Here is a 24307-nt window from a genome sequence, read left to right as displayed (position 1 = left end):
CCGCTTTCATCTTTTAATTAATCAGCTTTCTTCTCTTTCCCTTCAGAACAGGTACCTGTTTCAATTTAGCATTTGTGAGCCTTTAATTCTGCGTGTAGACACACTATCACACTGCTGCGATACACACACACACAAACACACTGATTATCACCTCTCTCTGATTCATGTGATGACGATCCGTGCTCCAATTGGCCGCTGAAAATCTGTGTTTAAGACATACTGCACGGAAACAATTACCATAGCGACAAATGAAAGCCAGCACGGGGAAGAGCACATCAAAGATAGGAATGGACCTAATTATGCCAAGCTTTCCCAATTAAAGCTTTTAAAACATTCCTGAGATTAAACTCTTTATTTATCCCTCTCTCTCGCTCACTGCTGTGTCCTTCAGTAGAGGCTTTTGGGTCAAAGCAGTAAAGTCTTCGTGGTCTCAGTGTATACCGAGGTCGAAAATTTATTTGCAGTTTTAATAGTGGAATAAAAACGTCGAGGAAGAACGTTTGCGCATAATTGCGCCGAAACACCCAAACACTCTCTTCCCACTCGTATCTTGCTCTGCATCCACTCATCTCTCTCTCTTTCTCTTGCTCTCTTTCACTCTTAACCCTGCAATTTAGGAAGAAAAACTTCCTCTCTTTTTCCTGTGGAGTGCTGGCTTCTGCTGCATGAACTGTTCTTCATTAGTCCGCACGAAAAGCGCACACTCGTATATTCAAGGAGGTGTAACGGAAACGGGGTGAAGGGATATACAGATATTCGAGTCATCTCCCTAGTCGCTTTTGAAGCTCTGAGGGGTAAATAATCAAAATATGTGCTTCATTAAAGCAACCTAATGGTTTTAACTCAATGCATGTGAATGCATATCATCGCTGTCCGGCAGAAACCTTTTATCTCAATTTGATCATAATTTTGTTTTAATAAATTATAACTTTTGATCGACCTTCATGCTTGTCTGTGGGTTTTGCTAATATTTAACCAATAAAAAGTATTAAAAAGAACTTGTGATACTACAAGACCGAGCCCTCTTAAGGGTGCATGGCATTGTCTGTGTGTGGCCATCAAAAACAGGGATAGTTCACCTAAACATTAAAATTCTGTCATCGATTACTCCCGGTCTTGTTTTTGTTTTTTAAAACCTGTATGACTCGTGCAGAACACAAAAGAAGATATTCTGAAGAATGTTGGTATGTAGGTTTTAAATGACAAGAGGGTGAGTAAAAGATGGCAGAATTTTCATTTTTGGGTGAACTATCCCTTTAACATCAAGTTATCTTCATAACAAAGCAGCCAATTTCATGTTTCACTAATCACTACATATTTTGTGTTTATCTTCAGTTCAAAATTCAACATACATACTGTTGCTCTGTGTATGGAAACATGTAAGAACAAATTTATGTAAACCAGAGCAAATGTGGACATAAGAGAAAAACTGAATACAAATGAAAGACTGTCATTATACAGAGAAAATGAACAACATGACCCTCAAGGAAAGAAACGCACACATTCCTTACAAATTCGCGTCAGAGCAAGATGGTCTATTTGCCATCCATTCATTCATTCATTCATTCAATGGCGTGTCGTATCCATGTGCAGTAAAATGTATGCATCTCAATAAGCGCGTGTAGTGTGTGGACTTGGTTTTTATATGTTAGTGGGGACCTAAACCTGAATGCACACCAACTCATGGGGACCCGTGTCACTGTGGGGACCAAAATTGAGGTCCCCACGGGCACAAAAGCTTATAAATTGTACAGAACGATAATTTTTGAAAATCTAAAAATGCAAAAAGTTTTCTACGATCTTTAGGTTTAGGGGTTGGGTTAGGGGTAGGGGATAAAATATACAGTTTGTACTGTATACAACTCATTACGCCTATGGACTGTCCCCCACGGAGATAATAAAACATGCATGTGTGTGTGTGTGTGTGCGTGTGTGTGTGTGTGAAATGTGATCATATTGTGTTTTAGATGTTTTGCCTATTTTCAAAACGTGTCAGAATTGTGCACATATGAGCGGAAAATGTGTACGTTTGCCCATATCGTGAAGTCTCCACACGCGTGAGTGTGTGTCTTGTGAGTTTGAGAGCATACGTGACGTAAACCCGGATGAATCCCCCCACTTAAATGAGTCAGAACCCAAGTCTGCAGCTCCCTACTGAGACTGTGACGCCACCACCCACTGCCCTCCCTACCCGCACCTGCTTTAACACCATCAGAAAGAGAGAGAGAGAGAGAAAGGGAGGTTAGCGCACCAGTGCAAGTTGAACAGGGAGCAGCTGAGCTGACACAAGAATCCACTTCCTGTTAAAGCAACATTAGAATGTCACTGACTCACAACAGACACATCCACACACACAAAAACACTTGTACTTAAAAACTATAAACAACAAATCACTTCTAATATGGATTTGAGCTGTACGCAACGTTAAAAACATACAAGGCCAAAACAAATGTGCCATAATTTAACAGTAACCCAAATGTTTCTGACACACACTGTTGGGGGGAGAGGGTTAGTCTAGGGCGGCTGTTAAACTTAAAAAACCAATAAGTGAATTCCACTAGAGCATCCACACAGTGTCCATAGAAACCCTACAGTGCTGAATAGAAATAATACATACGTACACACACACACACACACACACACACACACGCATTCATGGAGTCGCTGTGACATAAATAGTTACTAATAGTAAATGCAGTGTGTTATATAATAGAAATCATGACGCTGTCTTTCTTCACAGTCATAATGATACTTTACACCTCATGCAGAAGGAAACAGACTTTAAAGACATCAATAACAGCATGGGAAAAACGGTTGACAGATGCCACAAAATATTATGGGTGGACTTAGCGTTAAATATTACATCCACCCACTTGCCAATCTAAAAATGCCATCCTGAAAATGATTCAAACATAATTATTTACATGCATGCATTTAGCTGACACTTTTATCCAAAACAACTTACACGGAACTAAACCCAAAATGTTGCTGTTTGAGCTACAGGAAATCTTAAATGACGTTGCTTTAAGGTATACATTTATAATATCTGTATGCGTGTTCACTGGGAATCAAACCCAGACACTTTTGCGCCGCTAAAATGCTCGACCTGTTGAGCTACAGGAACACATACAAATCTGTGAAGTTATGCGTTACCTGTTGGCGAGGCGAAGCACGAAAAGCTCAAGAAAAGCCGAGTCAATGAGCAGGTTCTGGTCATCATGGTGAAGCTCAGAGAATCCAGGCAGACGTTCGGCCCAGCAGCGTGTCACCTCCATGGAGCCGGTTAGCACTCTGTAGATCATCTGGATCTGCTGAGACTCAGACAGTCCCACCGGCTCCACCGCGCTGAACTACGGGAAGAAAGAATGATGATTCCACACATATTACAAGCCAATTGATATGAAAATATCAAGCAACATAATTTTATATTAAAAGGATAGTTCATCCAAAAATGAAAATTGCAACGGCAAAAGGATTTTCAAAACACACACACTCAGGTACCTGACTGTAGTCTAGATCTCGTGGTGTAGACTGAGAGTAGGCCCGAACTAGCGCATTGAGCAGGCTAAGAGGAGGTGATGGGGGTGAGGACTCGGACTGAAGTGGACTTTTTGGTTTGGATGGCAGGCGACCTCTCCTCCCCTTCAGGTTATCTGTGCGTACCACTGTATTAAAAACGCACACATTTGTTTTTAGAAAATGCAATAGAACCTTAAAGTAATACTAAAGTATTTACATTTATGAATGTGAACATATATGAGCCATATTAATTTATTCAACTTTATTGCCTAATCCTTTTAAATTAGTGGTAGTAAAGTACCATCCTGGAGATCCACACATTTTGTGTCGCTTACGTGACACTAATTTGAGGTCATGGTGTAAAGTTCGACATAAATATGTGCTGTGGGTCTCTTGGACAGGACATAGAAAGCACCGGTGTAAATCAAACCAAGTTGTCCTGGTACATCAGGTGCATTTATACAGCCTTTGATATAAATGTCCGGAGGTGTACATTTTTTTAAACCTTTGCGTTTCAACAATTCCTCTCAAAGAATGTTGGATTGACCAGTAGGGGGCGGTTGAAAGCTGTACGTTCGGTCTTAGAAAGAGAGGACAGAGAATGTCAGCTATATTAAGAACAATATACGTCCATCATGTTCCTCAGGCTGGATGATAAAAATTAACTAATGTGTGATCTTCACACCACATTCATATATAAATTCTATAAGAATTAAATGTCCCCATAAACACAGGCCTGTGACTCTTCTGTATGGCTTGTTATTACCGGCTCTGAAGCTGCTGATAGGATGTGATTGCAGAAACAAAGTACAGCGGGTAAACACCTCCATTATAGCTAATTCATACACAGACCTACTAACCAACTGAACCAGCTATGCGCCAAATCTACATTAACGCACACCGCATCTTGATCATAGTGTGCACGCCTGTAGGTTTTAAATGATTAGGGGAAAGAGTGTCTATATCCTTTCCGTCAGACACTAACTAGAGGTCCAGCTAAGGTCATATGCACCAGGGCCCATTGTGTGATAATAAGCTTGAGTGGCTTGTCCACAATGCATATTAGATTTTCACTTAGATTCAGGTAGTGTCCCTTTGTATTTGTGTACTGTTTTAAAAGTGTGTGTGTGTGTGTGTGTGTGCGTGTGTGTGTGTGTGTGTGTGTGAGAGATCTGTGGCCTTGTTTTTATATCCCGGTGGGGACCTAAACCTGAATGCACACCAACTCATGGGGGCTCATGTCACCATGGTGACCAAAATCGATGTCCCCGTGGGCAAAATATCTTATAAATTGTACAGAACAATATTTTGAAAAAATCTAAAAATGCAAAAAGTTTTCTATGATCTTTAGGTTTAGGGGTTGGGAATAAAATATACAGTTTGTACAGTATAAAAAAATTACGCCTATGGACTGTCCCCACGGAGATAATAAACCAGACATGTGTGTGTGGTGTGTGTGTTCATGTTTGTATATCCCGGTGGGGACCTAAACCTGAATACACACCAACACATGGGGACTCGTGTCACCGTGGGGACCAAAATTGAGGTCCCCAGGGGCAAAAAAGCTAATAAATTGTACAGAACAATATTTTTTACAAATCTAAAAATGCAAAAAGTGTTCTATGATCTTTAGGTTTAGGGATAGGGTTAGGGATAGAATATACAGTTTGTACAGTATAAAAACATTACGCCTATGGACTGTCCCCACGGGGATAGTCAACCAAAGCTGTGTGTGTGTGTGTGTGTGTGTGTGTGTGTGTGTGTGTGTGTGTGTGTGTGTGTGTGTGTGTTACCTTCTTTCACCATGCCTACACTGAGACACTTTTGGAAACGGCAGTATTGGCACCGATTTCTTCTCCTTTTGTCCACGGGGCAGTTTTTACTGGCCAAACACACATACTTTGCATTCTTTTGCACCGTCCTCTGCAGCCACCAACCATATACAGGGAAAAAGAAGAGAAAGGGGGAAAAACAATAAGCGAACAGGTCTAAACATTTTATTTCGTTTGATTCCTTTACGGCTGAGAATTAAAAAGGAAGCTTGCAGGTCAGATTTTAATTACAGCGTGAAAAAGCTCCAGCTCCATCAGGATAATTAGATAAAAATTAATTTCCCGACATGCCTTGCCTGCAGGAGGGACAATTTTATTAGCGCAAGCCACTGACAATGAAGATCAGCGCGAAGCGTGCTGAAGCCGTTCCCGCGAGACATCCCGCACTGCGTGATAAAATTGTTTGTGAAACTCGCGGGTCAGCTCACGGCACCTCGGGGTTTTGGCGGACCGCGTCTCCGCAATAGCCCCCCTGGGAGTTGTTTTTCTCCCTGGCTGGATATGCGCGATTATTGCTGACCTTATTAAAACGCAATCTAAACGATCTGCGAGCATTCCCGCCGTCGAAACTGTAGCGAGGAGGAAAAACTTGCGCGTGACAGTGCGGTTCAAACATCAAGTGCACGTGCTAATCCAACATATTAAGCGCTTGCGTGAGACCGGTAAGTTCTATGGTGGTTAAGACAATATCCAAAACAAACAAAAACAACGTTTTAACAAGCTACAACTGTGGCCAATTTAATAGCACTAAAACTTGCATCAACAATACCGATTTCATTGAGCTGTTATTCAATTAGCTAGACTGCTAGTAGTTGAAAGTTCCAAAACAAACCCACAAAAAATCATCGTTTATCTTTCCCTTTATTTTTTTGAAAGATTAACACAACTTTTTATGTATGTGTAGTGGCAAGTATTAGTGAAGTTAATTTTTGCATTAGTGAAGTTAATTTTTTAATGCCATACACTGTAAAACATGAGATCAATTGCATTATTTTAGCTCATCATAATATGTTTATAAATGTCAACTTGTTTTTATAAGATGTAACTTGTAAAAATGTATACAATGTAGAATACTAATCAGAAATGACTTGTACAGCCGATTTGATTATATTTAAACATTTGTGGCAATGCTTTATTCTCACTTTACTTTTAGTTTATATAAAAGCACTATTAATAAAGACAATTAAAGCGAATCATGATATACAGACACATTTGTTTCCAACAGGTGTAAATTAAATCGATGATACCACCTGCTCTTCTCAGGAAACTGGAATTCTACCATCAGGTGAAGCTTAGACACTCGCACCCACCCAAGCCATTCATCCATTTGCACAGTCTCTCATATTTCACTTACACTGATTGTCAAAAATGTGAACACTACCCCCATAAACACAATTGCACCAACGCTCATTTGTTATAAAAAAATCATGTGAAACGTCATATTAAATTCTTTTCACACGTCCCATGAAAACCCATGAATGTTATCTGAGTGAAACTGTCTTTACAGATCACACAGTGACAGATCACCCAGTCTGCCAGTCGCAGCAAGTGTATGGTCCACAAACAAGTTTTATTGCATGAATAGACATCTTATGATGATCGTGAAATGAGATAAATGGCTGCATGGATGGTATTTGGTGACTACAACCTCGCTCTGTGTATTTTTGCTGTAAATGATGTCACACTGCTAACAGTGCAATGATTGTTACGATTACAATAATTTATTTCTTTAATTTCCTGACTTGTTTAAATGGTAAAAGGGCATGTGAGGTTATAATTTAGCTTTAATTAACATATCTCTCACTTTCTGCTATGGACACAAATAGAAAAAAACATAAAACTCACATTAAAAATCATTGTATCTGTAAAATGACAATGGAGTGCTTGACTTGACCTGACATTGTCTATACACTACCGTAATTTTCTCACACACGTAAACAGACACAGAAAGTTGCGGTCCATTGCACAGCAGGGTCAGTAAAGACAAGCAGTTGTGGGTTCATGACATGTAACATGTGCTAATGGCCCTGTCGCACATTAAAACCCCTCCGGGAACTTATATCCCCCTCCGCTCGTCCTCTCCTTCCATAATCAGAGATGATCAGACTTCCTCTCTCTCACCCTCTCTCTCTTTCCTCTGGGTGTGTAATTAGACGTGCATGTATGGCTGTTCAATAGAAGAGGTGGAACTGGGTCATCATTAATTGGTTAAGTGTGTGTGTGTGTGTGGGTGGGTGCGTGTGTGTGTGTTGCACACTATCAGCGTGTTATGAGACAGTGACTTCTTCCTGCTATTGCGCTCCGCTTAAGACAAACTACATGCATGAACGAATCATATTTTCCTGTTTATTATTCAAAAGTTCATAAACGTTACAATACTGACATACACACATTTATTTTTGTTATTTTTATTTTTGTTGTTTAATTGGTGTAAAGCTTGCCAAGTGAAGTGCTTGAGATAAGTTGTAATTCAATTTTGCTACGGTAAGAGCTGTTAAACTTTAATTCCAGTGTAGTGGGTTGTGGAGGTTTGGTGAATGAGCGTGCCTGTCCTGGCCCTCCATTAGGTAAATATTCAGAATAAATATTCCCACTCAGAGTGCGTTATGAGTCACAGAGCAAATTACGAACCAAAGAAATGATGTGAAAATAAGTGGAGTGAGCAAAACGGAGAAAAGATTTCACATGTAGATATTTGCCATTTTCATTCTGAAACAGCGGCAGCCGTTCGTATTCAGATGGAAAGTAGAATGGAGCGAATTGTGAATTGATTTAGTGCTTATTAATGAACATAAAACTAAATTGCGACGAGGCGGGAGTAATGAGAATATAAATGCATTCCCCATTTTCTTGAACTAATGTACTAAGAATCAATGTGCATATTGAAAATAATAAGGTCTAAACTCTATTGTATAAAAACACATTTATCAAAAATGTTAAAAGTGTTTGCTGTCTGACAAAGGATATACAATGCCAAACAATGCGCTTCCCTGCATTAAAAACCACCTGCTAATATTTATATTGTGAGTTAATGAGTTGCCTGAGATAATTAAATGGTTAGAGTGTTTTGTGAGTTGGTGGTGAGTAAGAGTGTGTGTATGCATAAAAATAAGTACGCTGATCGTCAAAGACTTGCGAGTGTGCATATGTCATTGTTTGTGGATGTCATTTGTGTGTGAGTGCGTGTGTGCCAGTGTTGCAGTAGCTACAAAGCCTCAGGCTTACCAACCCCTGCTTTTATTAATTACTAAATAAAAACTAATTGTGAAACTAATTGAAAAGAGGCATAATTTATGTCTGCACCAGACCACAGGCCATTTTCAATTATTTCAGCTCTACCACTCTCCTTCACTTTCACTGGCTGTCTTTCAACAATTTCCTTTTCATTCTAATGTTTTATTCATGTTTAACTTTTACTGTATTTATGTGATTTTCTTTATTAAACCTTTATTAAAGAAAAAACGTTTACCTGTAAATAAATGCAATTATTTAAAATAACCAGTACCAATGCCGAATTATCCATTTTTCATAAAAATATGTTAAATGCAATGTTTTTAAAATAATATTCTTATATCCAATTTTTCAGTAATACAGTGTATGTGTGTGTTCCTGGCCGTAGCTCCAAGCTGCTGTATTTTAAGTGTGTGCCGCTGTCACACTTCTCACTGGTCACCGAGGGAAACGACCCTCACAGGCGCCGTGGCAACCGCCACTCAGACGATTTGTGAGAGCACTCAGACACATTCACGCGCCATACTCTCAGTAAAACAAGCAAGCACTTTCATGAAAAGGCTGAGCAAACCTATGTCACAATGGTACATCTCTGAAACTGAAACTAAACATTCTTTCAGGCTTTGTACAGGAAAATAAATGATTTTGCTTGCAGCTTCAAACACTTCTTATGTCATATACATCGTAACCCCCCATCCCCCTAAAACTAAATGCACAAACACACCCAGCTGAAAAATCACTATTCACACGGTGGGCTTCAACCTTGGTTCAAACGCATGTCGAGTGTGTAACAATGGTTGGCTAACCCTGAGCTTCACACTCAGAGAACGAGGTGTGATGGTTTCAGAGCTATGGGATGCTCTTCAGCCAAGAGCTCCTTTCAAACCAAGAACAAAACTAATGGGCACTAATAAATACACAATTTACAAACACTACGCTGACCGCACTGCCATGAAGAGAAGGGAAAAAGGATACNCCCACCGCTATGATTGGATGGCAGTTTGTGTAGTTGGAGGCTTCTGTGAATTTGGTTGGAGACGTAACGTTAGGTTACACATTAGCACCATTCACAGTTTTCGCACGGCATTAGTATTATCTGAAGACCTCCTGTGATTTATAAATGACCTCCCCACATCAGTATTTCGTTTAATGATATATGACCGTACCTGTCGGCATTTGAGACCAGTGATCCCGAACCGGACAAAAGATCACCGCGACCGCGGGTCTCAAATGTTACGAGAGTTTTCATGATAAATAAACAAACGAGAGACTCCCGGTAACTTATGGATATCACCCAGCACCCGAAATAATACCAAAACACTTCAAACAGCCTCCATTATTCGCAAACGGTGGATAAAACCTTGAAAAAAGATATATGAGCCCACCAAATCACAGAGATGGCGATTAATACAATTAATACAAATGACTAGAGGTCCGAATAGTGCTCAGGGCACATCAAGCAAAGCATAGTGACGCATAGTACAAACATGTTTTACTCACATAAGATTGCTGCGCCATTCCTATCGGATCCAATTGACGGCACAGCACTGCTTTTTCATTTTAAACTCTCCACAAATTCAGTGTTGATCTCTGCCTTGTTCACGAAGGAATCCTCGGAGAAATGAAACGAGCAAACGCTCCATGTTTTTCCCACATGAGCTGGGACTTCTTTAAAAATAAACTTTAACACCGCATTCCTAATATGGGAATCCGAAAGAAGGTTATGCAGCGACTGTATTCTTCCACAATCAGTGATGGCACAATATTTAGCTATCTTTAACAGCATGTTTGTTTATTGCTTGCTCGCTCTATTTGGTTCTGCGTCACTTGTGTCATGCGTGAACCAGTGGGCGGGGCTAGAGAAGTAGTCATTGATATTCTTCTGTGGAGGTGGGGTTCAACCTATAGATAGGTGCATTCCAGAATCTGGCGTTCGCTGGGCCTGGTGTCAATAACAGATGTCATCTCAGTAACAAGGGCGTTGTCAGTTCTGACACTTACAGGATGTTCGTGTGAATGCCATTCCCTCTTATATAACAAAAGCTCGGGTTCAAATTGTGGTTTTAATTCATGCCACCTTTAAACTCCCGTAACGCGAACCGGACAGAAGATCCCTGAACGCGGGTCTCAAATGCTGACAGGCACGGTCATAAATCATTATACACCATACAACTTTATATACTATATGCAAAGCCTTGCCATCATATCCGGGATATAAGTCCGTAAGTTTGAGTAAAATCACAGGCTTCACTTGTCCGTGTTAATTCGCGCCACATGAAATACAGATGTGGGGAGGTCATTTCTAAATCACACAAGGTCCCCAGATAATACTAATCCCGTGCGAATAGGTCTTAAATTACATTTATCATAAAGAACATAACGAGAGAAAGAACAACCGATGAAACTGTACCCCGTCTATATTAACTGTACCCCGTCTATATTAACACAACAAGTGCACTACGGTTTTTGTGTTATCTATTGAAATATTAAAAGTTTGTCTTACCTGTTCAGAAGAAATAAAGCGATGTCTGCATCCGTTTACAATCCTTTCAGATCACGGAGTTCCCGCCACCTTTGAAATGCCTTGCCAATATTAATTCTTGTTTTCGCACAAGTCCGATCACATTCCCTGTTTCTTTGTAAACCGTCTTCAGTTCGTTCTTCTTGTTTTTCACAAATGATGAATCCCCAGATGTCAACACTGCTTGGTGTTTAAAAGTAAAAGTACTAAACGCCGCAATAAAAAATACTAAACATATGAAGTCCTACCCAACAGTTGTGAGTACACGCTAGGGATGTGCACATCGATGCTGCAGTATCGATACATCGATATTCAAAAGCTGCTATTTAGGTATCGATATTTTCTGAAAAGTATCGATTATCTTGTTAATTACATTAATAGTTTCAGCATAACTAAATGTTAGCTCTGCGCATGCCGATCAGTGATGCTATATTATGAAAGTAGCTCTCGCGGCAGTTTGACGTCACGCACGGATCGGTCGCCGGCTGCGCAGCGCGAGCGACGTGGTCACGTGATATTCAGGCACGTACACATACACAACACGCATGCATTGCACACTTCCGCATCAAATAGAGGAGATGTTGACATGTTGCTTTTCTTAAACTCTAATCTACAATTTAAAGATAAGGAATTCTTAATCAGCAATTGAAGTGAAACACAAGTGAAAGTATGCACAGTTTATGTTGTTTGTAATTTTGTTAATTGTATTAAGATTTTTGCTAGTTAATCAATATATAATTTTTTTAAATACTGTATGTAATAGTACAAAAAGAATGTTAAAGCCTAAGAAAAATGGCCTGTTTAAAAATAAAAAGACAGTGAAAAATGCACATTTTTTTGTTCATTTTATTAGGATTTATGTTATTTAATCAATATTTTTGTAAGAAGGTTGTTTAAACAGTTTATTTATTTGTTTAAATTGCTTTTTTAATAAATGTGTTATTAGTAGCCAGTACAAGTATGTAATTTGTTTTTTTAATTGTAATTAGATTTTTATTTTAAAAAAGCATCAGTATCGGTATCGGCATCGGTAACATTTCAAGAAAAAGTATCGGTATCGTATCGAATAAAAAATTTGTGGTATCGCCCATCCCTAGTACACGCTATAAACCGCCTGTCACTCGCAGCATCCACACGCGCTGGCTAGCAGCCGGATCCTCTTCGTTCTGTTCACGAATGTGACGACATGACGCACAGACGAAAGAGACCATATAAGGATCTCCAGGAAAGATGACCCGACAGGGCAAATTACAAACCATTATTACAAGCTTTCCGTGGTGAATCCAGCAAGGGTAGTGACACAGTTTTAAACACCGTTCTTTCATGTACTTGCTCAATAATTGGTTTTAGCTCATTTTTACTCAAAAGAACTTGAGGACTGCCACTTTTTTGTAAAACAATCCTAGGATGGAAACCTGGCTATTGATGAAACCTGTGATTGTAGAGGGAGGTTTCTTGATTCATTTGTAAGGTTTTGATTAGTTTGACATTTGGTTTTGTGTTACAGAAAAGAAAGCTCCTAGGAGGCCATGGAGTAGCGAAGAGAAGAATGCTGTAAAGAGCACGCTACGAAAATGTTTTGCCTTGAGAAAAGTTCCTGGAAAATCAGAATGCCAATCATGTCTTGATGTGAATCCAGTCCTTAGCTCAAGGTCTTGGGTCGATATTAAAAACTTTGTCCATAATACACTTCAGTCTATTAAAAAGAAACTTACTTATTTGAGGAATACTGACTAATGTCCTTTTAGGATATCAGTCTAATATGTACTCAAGTGTACTTTATTTACATGTCCCTTGAGTGAGCACTGCACTATTTTCTTTTGTTGTTTTCTTTTATATTTTCTACAAACTACGCACTTCACTTATATATCCTTTTTTTCAGAGGAAGTGAGCATTTTAAATTTCTTGGATTTTGTTCATAATTTCTCCAATAGGGCATTTCAGTTACATTTACATTTTCATACATTTCAAAGCGAGCACATCATTTCACTTTATAACATCTACTCATTTATCCTTGTTCCTATATGTTATGTTGTGTTGTGTTAAGTTATGTTATGTTGTTCTGTTTTCTGTCAATCGCTTATTTGATATGTTGATCAAATAAATGGGTCGTTTTCCCATGCTGAAGTATTGTTTTTGGGTATTGCTTACATATATCTACACAAAATTCACAATAATTATCATAATTGTTTCTTGAAGAACCATGTGACACTGAAGACTAGAGTAATGATGCTGAAAATTCATCTTTACGTCACAACAATAAATTAGATGGATATAGGCGTACAGACAGAGGTCCTTCATTGATCCCCAGTAGGAAATTGTACAGCTGTACAGAAAAGTTGAGTCTCTCATACTAGGGTAAAGTGTTAATAATAAGTGACAGTAGGCATAAATTACCTCCGTTTTATGTTGCACTGGGGATGGATGTCAAGAGCTGAACTTCTCATTCCAGGAAGCATATCATGACAGTGCAAGCCATAATAGTATTTTCACTTTTTTTTCTTTTTACTATATGCAGCTTTGGTGAGCAGAAGATAGGCATACTTCTTTAAGAACATTGAAAAATTGTTAGTCCTACTAGGCCTACTTATAATGTAATAAACACCAAAAATAATTATTTACATATATAAAATATATTTAAACGTAATTTAATTATACTTGCGTATCCTGTCTAAAAGTTTAGGTATAAAAACTTTTCTGTAATTTTTATTCACAGTTAGTGATTTAGAGAGAAAAGCATCAATCAATGGCTTGGTGCAATTAATGTATCCATGGAAACGTCCATTAAAAAGCTTCTGCAGCATGGCATGGTTGGTTAGTTACAAACAATGTTTGTTTAAATGGTCGGTTTAAATTAACCAAAACAATCAAATCACTTTTATTTTAAAAGCATTAAATATATTTACAGCGTCAATTACATTCAGCATTAATGTTTGATTACATTTTTATACTGATAAAACCTTTGGATAATTCATATTTACTGTATAGTATGATATACGCATTTAAAATGCGTATGCTATCCACCTAGCAACAGCGTGACCTCACAAGCCTGCATATTTTCATTTGTGTTTTCAATTTCATCGTTGAGTGTCTTCCGTATCTAAAGTGATTTAGGTGCTGCTGGTGCCACCTAATGGTGATCTATGGCATTCGCTTGTCGCTATGGCCTTTAGAATACCTGGCCCTCACTAATGTGAAGGTCTGTCAATGTCCTCACTAATATAGCTAAACCAGTATGTGTGTGTGTGTGTGTGTGTGTGTGTGTGTGTGTGTGTGTGTGTGTGTGTGTGTGTGTGTTACCTTCTTTCACCATGCCTACACTGAGACACTTTTGGAAACGGCAGTATTGGCACCGATTTCTTCTCCTTTTGTCCACGGGGCAGTTTTTACTGGCCAAACACACATACTTTGCATTCTTTTGCACCGTCCTCTGCAGCCACCAACCATATACAGGGAAAAAGAAGAGAAAGGGGGAAAAACAATAAGCGAACAGGTCTAAACATTTTATTTCGTTTGATTCCTTTACGGCTGAGAATTAAAAAGGAAGCTTGCAGGTCAGATTTTAATTACAGCGTGAAAAAGCTCCAGCTCCATCAGGATAATTAGATAAAAATTAATTTCCCGACATGCCTTGCCTGCAGGAGGGACAATTTTATTAGCGCAAGCCACTGACAATGAAGATCAGCGCGAAGCGTGCTGAAGCCGTTCCCGCGAGACATCCCGCACTGCGTGATAAAATTGTTTGTGAAACTCGCGGGTCAGCTCACGGCACCTCGGGGTTTTGGCGGACCGCGTCTCCGCAATAGCCCCCCTGGGAGTTGTTTTTCTCCCTGGCTGGATATGCGCGATTATTGCTGACCTTATTAAAACGCAATCTAAACGATCTGCGAGCATTCCCGCCGTCGAAACTGTAGCGAGGAGGAAAAACTTGCGCGTGACAGTGCGGTTCAAACATCAAGTGCACGTGCTAATCCAACATATTAAGCGCTTGCGTGAGACCGGTAAGTTCTATGGTGGTTAAGACAATATCCAAAACAAACAAAAACAACGTTTTAACAAGCTACAACTGTGGCCAATTTAATAGCACTAAAACTTGCATCAACAATACCGATTTCATTGAGCTGTTATTCAATTAGCTAGACTGCTAGTAGTTGAAAGTTCCAAAACAAACCCACAAAAAATCATCGTTTATCTTTCCCTTTATTTTTTTGAAAGATTAACACAACTTTTTATGTATGTGTAGTGGCAAGTATTAGTGAAGTTAATTTTTGCATTAGTGAAGTTAATTTTTTAATGCCATACACTGTAAAACATGAGATCAATAGCATTATTTTAGCTCATCATAATATGTTTATAAATGTCAACTTGTTTTTATAAGATGTAACTTGTAAAAATGTATACAATGTATAATACTAATCAGAAATGACTTGTACAGCCTATTTGATTATATTTAAACATTTGTGGCAATGCTTTATTCTCACTTTACTTTTAGTTTATATAAAAGCACTATTAATAAAGACAATTAAAGCGAATCATGATATACAGACACATTTGTTTCCAACAGGTGTAAATTAAATCGATGATACCACCTGCTCTTCACAGGAAACTGGAATTCTACCATCAGGTGAAGCGTAGACACTCGCACCCACCCAAGCCATTCATCCATTTGCACAGTCTCTCATATTTCACTTACACTGATTGTCAAAAATGTGAACACTACCCCCATAAACACAATTGCACCAACGCTCATTTGTTATAAAAAAATCATGTGAAACGTCATATTAAATTCTTTTCACACGTCCCATGAAAACCCATGAATGTTATCTGAGTGAAACTGTCTTTACAGATCACACAGTGACAGATCACCCAGTCTGCCAGTCGCAGCAAGTGTATGGTCCACAAACAAGTTTTATTGCATGAATAGACATCTTATGATGATCGTGAAATGAGATAAATGGCTGCATGGATGGTATTTGGTGACTACAACCTCGCTCTGTGTATTTTTGCTGTAAATGATGTCACACTGCTAACAGTGCAATGATTGTTACGATTACAATAATTTATTTCTTTAATTTCCTGACTTGTTTAAATGGTAAAAGGGCATGTGAGGTTATAATTTAGCTTTAATTAACATATCTCTCACTTTCTGCTATGGACACAAATAGAAAAAAACATAAAACTCACATTAAAAATCATTGTATCTGTAAAATGACAATGGAGTGCTTGACTTGACCTGACATTGTCTATACACTACCGTAATTTTCTCACACACGTAAACAGACACAGAAAGTTGCGGTCCATTGCACAGCAGGGTCAGTAAAGACAAGCAGTTGTGGGTTCATGACATGTAACATGTGCTAATGGCCCTGTCGCACATTAAAACCCCTCCGGGAACTTATATCCCCCTCCGCTCGTCCTCTCCTTCCATAATCAGAGATGATCAGACTTCCTCTCTCTCACCCTCTCTCTCTTTCCTCTGGGTGTGTAATTAGACGTGCATGCATGGCTGTTCAATAGAAGAGGTGGAACTGGGTCATCATTAATTGGTTAAGTGTGTGTGTGTGGGTGGGTGCGTGTGTGTGTGTTGCACACTATCAGCGTGTTATGAGACAGTGACTTCTTCCTGCTATTGCGCTCCGCTTAAGACAAACTCGAATCATATTTTCCTGTTTATTATTCAAAAGTTCATAAACGTTACAATACTGACATACACACATTTATTTTTGTTATTTTTATTTTTGTTGTTTAATTGGTGTAAAGCTTGCCAAGTGAAGTGCTTGAGATAAGTTGTAATTCAATTTTGCTACGGTAAGAGCTGTTAAACTTTAATTCCAGTGTAGTGGGTTGTGGAGGTTTGGTGAATGAGCGTGCCTGTCCTGGCCCTCCATTAGGTAAATATTCAGAATAAATATTCCCACTCAGAGTGCGTTATGAGTCACAGAGCAAATTACGAACCAAAGAAATGATGTGAAAATAAGTGGAGTGAGCAAAACGGAGAAAAGATTTCACATGTAGATATTTGCCATTTTCATTCTGAAACAGCGGCAGCCGTTCGTATTCAGATGGAAAGTAGAATGGAGCGAATTGTGAATTGATTTAGTGCTTATTAATGAACATAAAACTAAATTGCGACGAGGCGGGAGTAATGAGAATATAAATGCATTCCCCATTTTCTTGAACTAATGTACTAAGAATCAATGTGCATATTGAAAATAATAAGGTCTAAACTCTATTGTATAAAAACACATTTATCAAAAATGTTAAAAGTGTTTGCTGTCTGACAAAGGATATACAATGCCAAACAATGCGCTTCCCTGCATTAAAAACCACCTGCTAATATTTATATTGTGAGTTAATGAGTTGCCTGAGATAATTAAATGGTTAGAGTGTTTTGTGAGTTGGTGGTGAGTAAGAGTGTGTGTATGCATAAAAATAAGTACGCTGATCGTCAAAGACTTGCGAGTGTGCATATGTCATTGTTTGTGGATGTCATTTGTGTGTGAGTGCGTGTGTGCCAGTGTTGCAGTAGCTACAAAGCCTCAGGCTTACCAACCCCTGCTTTTATTAATTACTAAATAAAAACTAATTGTGAAACTAATTGAAAAGAGGCATAATTTATGTCTGCACCAGACCACAGGCCATTTTCAATTATTTCAGCTCTACCACTCTCCTTCACTTTCACTGGCTGTCTTTCAACAATTTCCTTTTCATTCTAATGTTTTATTCATGTTTAACTTTTACTGTATTTATGTGATTTTCTTTATTAAACCTTTATTAAAGAAAAAACGTTTACCTGTAAATAAATGCAATTATTTAAAATAACCAGTACCAATGCCGAATTATCCATTTTTCATAAAAATATGTTAAATGCAATGTTTTTAAAATAATATTCTTATATCCAATTTTTCAGTAATACAGTGTATGTGTGTGTTCCTGGCCGTAGCTCCAAGCTGCTGTATTTTAAGTGTGTGCCGCTGTCACACTTCTCACTGGTCACCGAGGGAAACGACCCTCACAGGCGCCGTGGCAACCGCCACTCAGACGATTTGTGAGAGCACTCAGACACATTCACGCGCCATACTCTCAGTAAAACAAGCAAGCACTTTCATGAAAAGGCTGAGCAAACCTATGTCACAATGGTACATCTCTGAAACTGAAACTAAACATTCTTTCAGGCTTTGTACAGGAAAATAAATGATTTTGCGTGCAGCTTCAAACACTTCTTATGTCATATACATCGTAACCCCCCATCCCCCTAAAACTAAATGCACAAACACACCCAGCTGAAAAATCACTATTCACACGGTGGGCTTCAACCTTGGTTCAAACGCATGTCGAGTGTGTAACAATGGTTGGCTAACCCTGAGCTTCACACTCAGAGAACGAGGTGTGATGGTTTCAGAGCTATGGGATGCTCTTCAGCCAAGAGCTCCTTTCAAACCAAGAACAAAACTAATGGGCACTAATAAATACACAATTTACAAACACTACGCTGACCGCACTGCCATGAAGAGAAGGGAAAAAGGATACTGACCGACACAACCCTCTTACATTCCTTTTAATGACAGACACAACTACACAACACAATCCTAACTTGCCATGCAATTGAGCACACACCGAGGAGCACAGAGCAATCAGCAACAAACACAAACAGCCATTTTCATAACACTACAATCATACTATTCTTTAAAAATGCACCATGGGAAATCCAAATGAGAGGTTTCCCATCTGGCAAGTGTTTCCCTTCTGTTTCATCTGAGCTCGTTCTTTAACAAGTTCATTCTAGTGCTTTGCGCTTTAAAGGCCCGGATATTTTTTAGTCAGATGGTTATATTGTACGCTCTCCAATGGAATAAGACAGTGACTAAATGCTCCTCGCTTGTGATCCTCTTTTTTACATCAGCACAAATTGTTGTTTGACTCTTCTAGTTGGAGATTAATAAGGATTATTATAATAACACGTATGCAATGTCATGCTTGTGTAAATATTAATGATTATGCTGAAACCCTTTATCTATAAAGGGCGGGTCTGTCGTAAGGCTACGTAAGTATTTTCCCATCTGATTGTAAGCGTATATTAACTACAACACTCAAAGACGTCTCTCTTGTTGTTCGTGCAGGGATGTCGAAATCTTACCTTGAAGAAGCCTTTGCATCCCTCACAGGTGCGCACACCGTAATGCTGGCAGGCTGCGTTGTCTCCGCACACCGCACAGGTACCCTCTCCAGAGCTGGTGCGACTTGGGGGTGATGGCAAACTCTCCCCCAGGAGTGGCGGGCATGGGCCCATGCCCAGGGAGCGAAACGCCAGGCCACCTGGCTTACCCATGTTCAGTGGGTACATGTGTGAGTGTGTATGGGAGAGTGCGTGTGTGTCCATGCTGGGTGGCACGTGTGACGATGAAGACGAAGGAGAGCGTTCGGGGCGCAGCGGGAGGCAGATGGCAGCGTCGTAGCCACTGGTGGAGGGTGGGGCCGTCTGCTCGTAGAAATGAGGGAAACGAGGGGTCTTCAGCGGGCCTTCAATCAGGCATGGCTGGGATACAGGGGGAAGACTGTGTTCGTCCCACAAGAAAGAGCTGCTGGACGGGCCGGGGTGAAGTGGCGTGGGGGGGGTTGAAGGGGGCGACTGCTTAAAGTACATGGAGCTTCCAGCTATTGCCTCATCAGATGGTGCCATGGGTGGGTAAGACTCCTCCTCCTTCTTGATGATAGGGCGTTGAGGAGGGAGTTGATAGAGGCAGGACGGTTTGGGCTCAAAGCCCCCCTCAACAAACACATTAAAACTGGGGAGAGAAGTGGTGGCAGCCGCCGCAGAGATCTCCCCCCCACCGAGCTCACACTTCGCGTAGTCTGTCGCCATGAGGTCAGCGCTGTAGTCACCATGGTAACCAAAGGACTGTGTGGAGTAGCTGGACCCGTGAGGTCCAGGGCCGTACTGGGCCTGAACACAGGGCATGTCTATAGAGAAGGAGAGAGAGACTTAATGACTTTCAAATTTTGTCTTCGGGTGTGAAGACCTTAAGCATTTCAGCATTTTCTGGTAGTACCAAGTTAGTACATAAACCATTCACCTGGAAACATGGGTTAGGCCATGAGCTGGTGGCACACATGCAAAAAGGTGCATGTCCATTGCTGACCTGTGTCCTTTGGAATAAAACGTCTGAGACACTCTTAAAAAACTAATTCTACAACTGAGCTTTATATATTTTTACAGATATATCTTGTCTACTTGGCACTATTCTAAATGTACATTACGCATTATGCAACAACAACAAAAAACATGCCAAACTGAACAAAATATTATGTTCAGGACAGACCAAAGGTAGTGAATAACAGTCAACACATAAAGCAGAATATTAATCAAAACTTTTTTTTGGAACCACTAAAGTGTGCACACACTCAATGCACCTGTGGACAAGTAATAAAAATATTATCAGCAAAGAGAAATTCTCTTGTTTCTGTTCATCTGCTGTATTTCTGACCAAGTCCTGCGCTCCAGGAAAAGCAAATCGCCATCGTTCTCCTATGTTATGTAATATACAACGGTCCGTGTAGATACAGCTGTTTAAGTGCATCTGTGCATAGCTACCTCGTGTGTGAGTGTCCTTTGTTTGCTTATTTTTCCTAGGTGGGGAAGTGTACATAGACCCGACGTCGGATTGACGCTGTGGAATAGTGACTCCGTAATCCTTGCGCCTCCAACACGTCATGTGTGTTTAGTAAAATCAGGATGCTTATCAATTATAAACGCTTCTTTACCTGTGATGACTCGGAACGGTGTGCGCGCGTCCTGTTTCCTACGCACATCACACAGGCTATGCACACATACTCATATTGGCTTAAAATCATCACAATGAGAAAAATCGGTTTAATTTTAGTAAACACTTACTTGCTAACTAGAAACGAGGCATCACATGAACGGATAACTCAAACAAATGAACTTTCCCCTCACAGAATTGGTTGTCTTTTCAAGAGTTTTAAAAAGTTTTTAATCATTCTTCTCAATTTGAATAGGAGTTGTTATTAACTCCTATTAATAACTTTGTCGCCCTCCAAACCAATGTATTATGTTTTTAACGTTACATTTTTTGGCTATTCACCTGTTTAAAGTCTAAGTAATCAGTTGTGAAAATGAATAAATAAAAATCTCTAATATTTACAAAATTTGAGTGGTATTGCACATATTTAGAATAAACGCTTTAAGGTATGAGGTGGTGTGAGGTGCGACCTCTTCATCGTCAACGAAACGAACGGAGGAATGGTTTGATGTCAGTCTCGTGCTGGATGGAAGACTGCAGGAGTGAGTCAAACTTTCTTACCGACATCACAGAAAAAAATATTTTGTGTGCACGCGTCGTTGCGTGTGCACTTCCTTCCTAATTTTATTGTACTAAACATAGGCCTAAGTATCTTATTTATAACTTAAGAAACAAAAATAATTTTACGTTTTAAACATTTGTTTTGCATATACAAACAATAAGCTACTATTTTAAATAGGTTGGTAATTTTACAAAACAAAAACTATTGTGTAAAAAACAATTGCTTTTAAATACTTTTGTAATTTAATGTATAAGGCAGTTTAATACTACAACGTTACACGTCTTTAATACTTTTACACCTTTAAGGCCAACATAAATTATGAAAACTAATCCCAAGACACACTCACACAATTTCGATTTAACTCTCTTATACCATCTTTTGTGTGTATTCGTTTGTGGTTTGTTTGTACACGTGCAAACCAGCATGTCGATTCTCTGCCTTAGATCCATCTTTTCATCATGACACGGATAATTCAAATGAAACGCAGCCATCACAACGTAAAACTCCAAATGATTAAGAAGGTCTAGACCACATAAAGTCAATGTGAAACGATGCTTTATAGTTCTGTGTGCGCGCGCATGCACAAGTCAGAGAACCTCACACAAATACACACGCAGGCTTATAAAGAAAGCGCTTTAGATGGATGAAACAGTTTCTAACCTCGAGATGTGCATTTTAGATGGACAAAATGCAGCTGTTCCAATAACTGTGATCGCTTGTTCATTGTCAGAGTGCCATAGATCTAACAAACAAAAAAATCAACGACATCAAATAATAATAATAAAAATTACACAACATGACACGCTTTAAAGTATTAATGCGTCTTGAAACAGACAATCAGTGGAACACAGACAGCACAAATATATTTGTGCAAACCACACTTTCACTTTCCCTACACCAAGACAACACAGAAATTCTAACAGTAGCACACGAGGTTGCATTCGCACCATGAAAAACATTGTGTGTTATGATAGTATTGGGTGTAGGCTATGTAAAAAAAATCAAAGGCTATAAAATACAATATAGAAGACGCCTCTCGTCGGCCAGTAAGACGATATCCAACCACACTCTCCGGCACTCATGTTTTTAAATGGTTTGCTGAATGTTACACAAGACAGTGACATGGTTTAAAAATAGTTCATATTCAGTGTTTTTTGCCTTTATTTACTGCACAAACAAACAAACCCATGGTGTATAGCCTACTTTTAAAAAAATCTTAGCAAATAAAGTGTAGACTAGAAATCTCTTCAATCCATGAAGTTATAGCATGAAACATACAGACAGACCAACGGTGTTGTATTTCTTTTATTTATTTATTTGTCATACTGTTTTAGTATTTAGGCTATTTGAATACAAAATATTACTACAGTACATGGTCCTAAAGTTTCAAAGTTTTAAAAGTCATACAAGCAAAGATGTTACCATACATGACCATACGAATAATTGCCCGGCAAAATTAGCTACAAAATATTTTTTTCTCTTTTGAGATTTAGTATGTAAAATATGATGTTCTTAAAACAGACAAAGTAATAGGCCAGTAAGAGATATATAGGCTACGCTCTATAAATATAAACAATACTCTCTATTATTAGTCTGCAAATAAAATATCTTTGGTAAAGCTCTTTAGAGTATAGACTTGTTTGGCATGTGGTACCTGTTTGGCCTTTTGCTCGCTGAATTGTGGTTGGTTTCTCGGGTGGAGGCTGCACGCGTCTGGGGTTCGGGGCTGCTTCAGCACACGCGGCGCATGAGGTATCCGGTAGCCGGGACTCAGACCTGGGCTGCAGACGCTCTTCCGAACCGGAGTCTAAAAATGGGAAAGACGATAGGCTTTAGTTCACCACGACATGTACAAAGTCACACACACAAACATTGTTCTTGTACAATGACAGAGATAGCCTACACTTTCCTGATAATGTAGATGGTGCAATAAACTTAGGATATTTACAAATAATTTATATTTTTACACCAGCATGCAAACTAATTTAAACATGGCGAAGTTAAAAGAGTAGACTATAACCTACCTTTAGGTTCCACTACAATGCTAAGTTTTTATTCAAATCTAAATATTATTTGCATGCAGAAATTAAAAGAGTTACAAAGATGCGTAAGGTCGTTCAAATTCATTAGCTGATATTTTGCTACAAGTAAAATTAAAACAATTCACATTAAGTATAAAAAACAATGTTTCGTGTATGTCAATATTGTAAAAATATCCCAAACATACACACAGTCCTCAGAGAGTTGCAGAACACAAATCACGCATATTTTGGATACTTGGTCTACAGAAAAAGGCAACGTTGACAACAATGCTAAAACCCACCACCAACAACATTTAACTGGACAACAATTGTTATTCAAAGCCAAAGATAAAGCACGTGAGAACATGCATGAAAGTATGCATTGTTTAAGCGTAAAAATACATTTTCAACTGGCTCTCACACATACAAAGCAGTCTGCAAATGCAATATTAAATGCAATATTTAATTTGTCTTCTTGTGCTGCACGCGAGCTTGCATGTTATTAGATCAATGCTGAGCGTCAACTAAAAGATTTTGCCTTACTGTTTGTGTTTCATTAGCTCAAAATTATTTCTCTTCTTAAGAGTGACAATATTCACCTGGGCACTCGCCGAAGTCGGACTATCCCCGTCCTCTGTCAAATAAACCCAAGCGCGCTACCGGTGAGTTTTTAAAAGCAACTAGCGCCCCCTCCCTGACAGAGGCGCGCTCACACAAAGCCAGCCCTCGCCAAAAGCTACGTTGAGCACAAGGCAACTGCTTATCTCGAACCCCAACCTCTGCTAAAGAATCCAAAGTAAAGTGTATGATTTGAAGTCAGACTACAGGTAGTAATTTATTAATTGCATAATGACCAAAAA

General features: G+C 39.2%; 1 protein-coding gene across 1 annotated transcript in view; it reads right to left on the bottom strand.

The window, feature by feature from the left end:
* nr4a3 (nuclear receptor subfamily 4, group A, member 3) overlaps positions 1 to 24074 on the bottom strand; it is a 30193-nt gene extending 6119 nt beyond the window's left edge. The window contains exons 1-7 of the mRNA XM_057339859.1: positions 24047 to 24074; positions 23081 to 23233; positions 22087 to 22168; positions 19241 to 20064; positions 14404 to 14533; positions 3502 to 3665; positions 3154 to 3350 (exon numbers count right to left, since the gene is read on the bottom strand). Coding sequence (XP_057195842.1) covers positions 3154 to 3350; positions 3502 to 3665; positions 14404 to 14533; positions 19241 to 20064; positions 22087 to 22150 — 1379 coding nt within the window. The 5' untranslated portion in view covers positions 22151 to 22168; positions 23081 to 23233; positions 24047 to 24074. The remainder of the gene's footprint in view (positions 1 to 3153; positions 3351 to 3501; positions 3666 to 14403; positions 14534 to 19240; positions 20065 to 22086; positions 22169 to 23080; positions 23234 to 24046) is intronic.
* Between the last annotated feature and the right edge of the window lie 233 nt (positions 24075 to 24307).

Source organism: Triplophysa rosa, linkage group LG8 (genome assembly GCF_024868665.1).
Source record: "Triplophysa rosa linkage group LG8, Trosa_1v2, whole genome shotgun sequence".
Taxonomy (NCBI): Eukaryota; Metazoa; Chordata; class Actinopteri; order Cypriniformes; family Nemacheilidae; genus Triplophysa; species Triplophysa rosa.
This window is presented reverse-complemented; position numbering and strand designations above follow the sequence as displayed.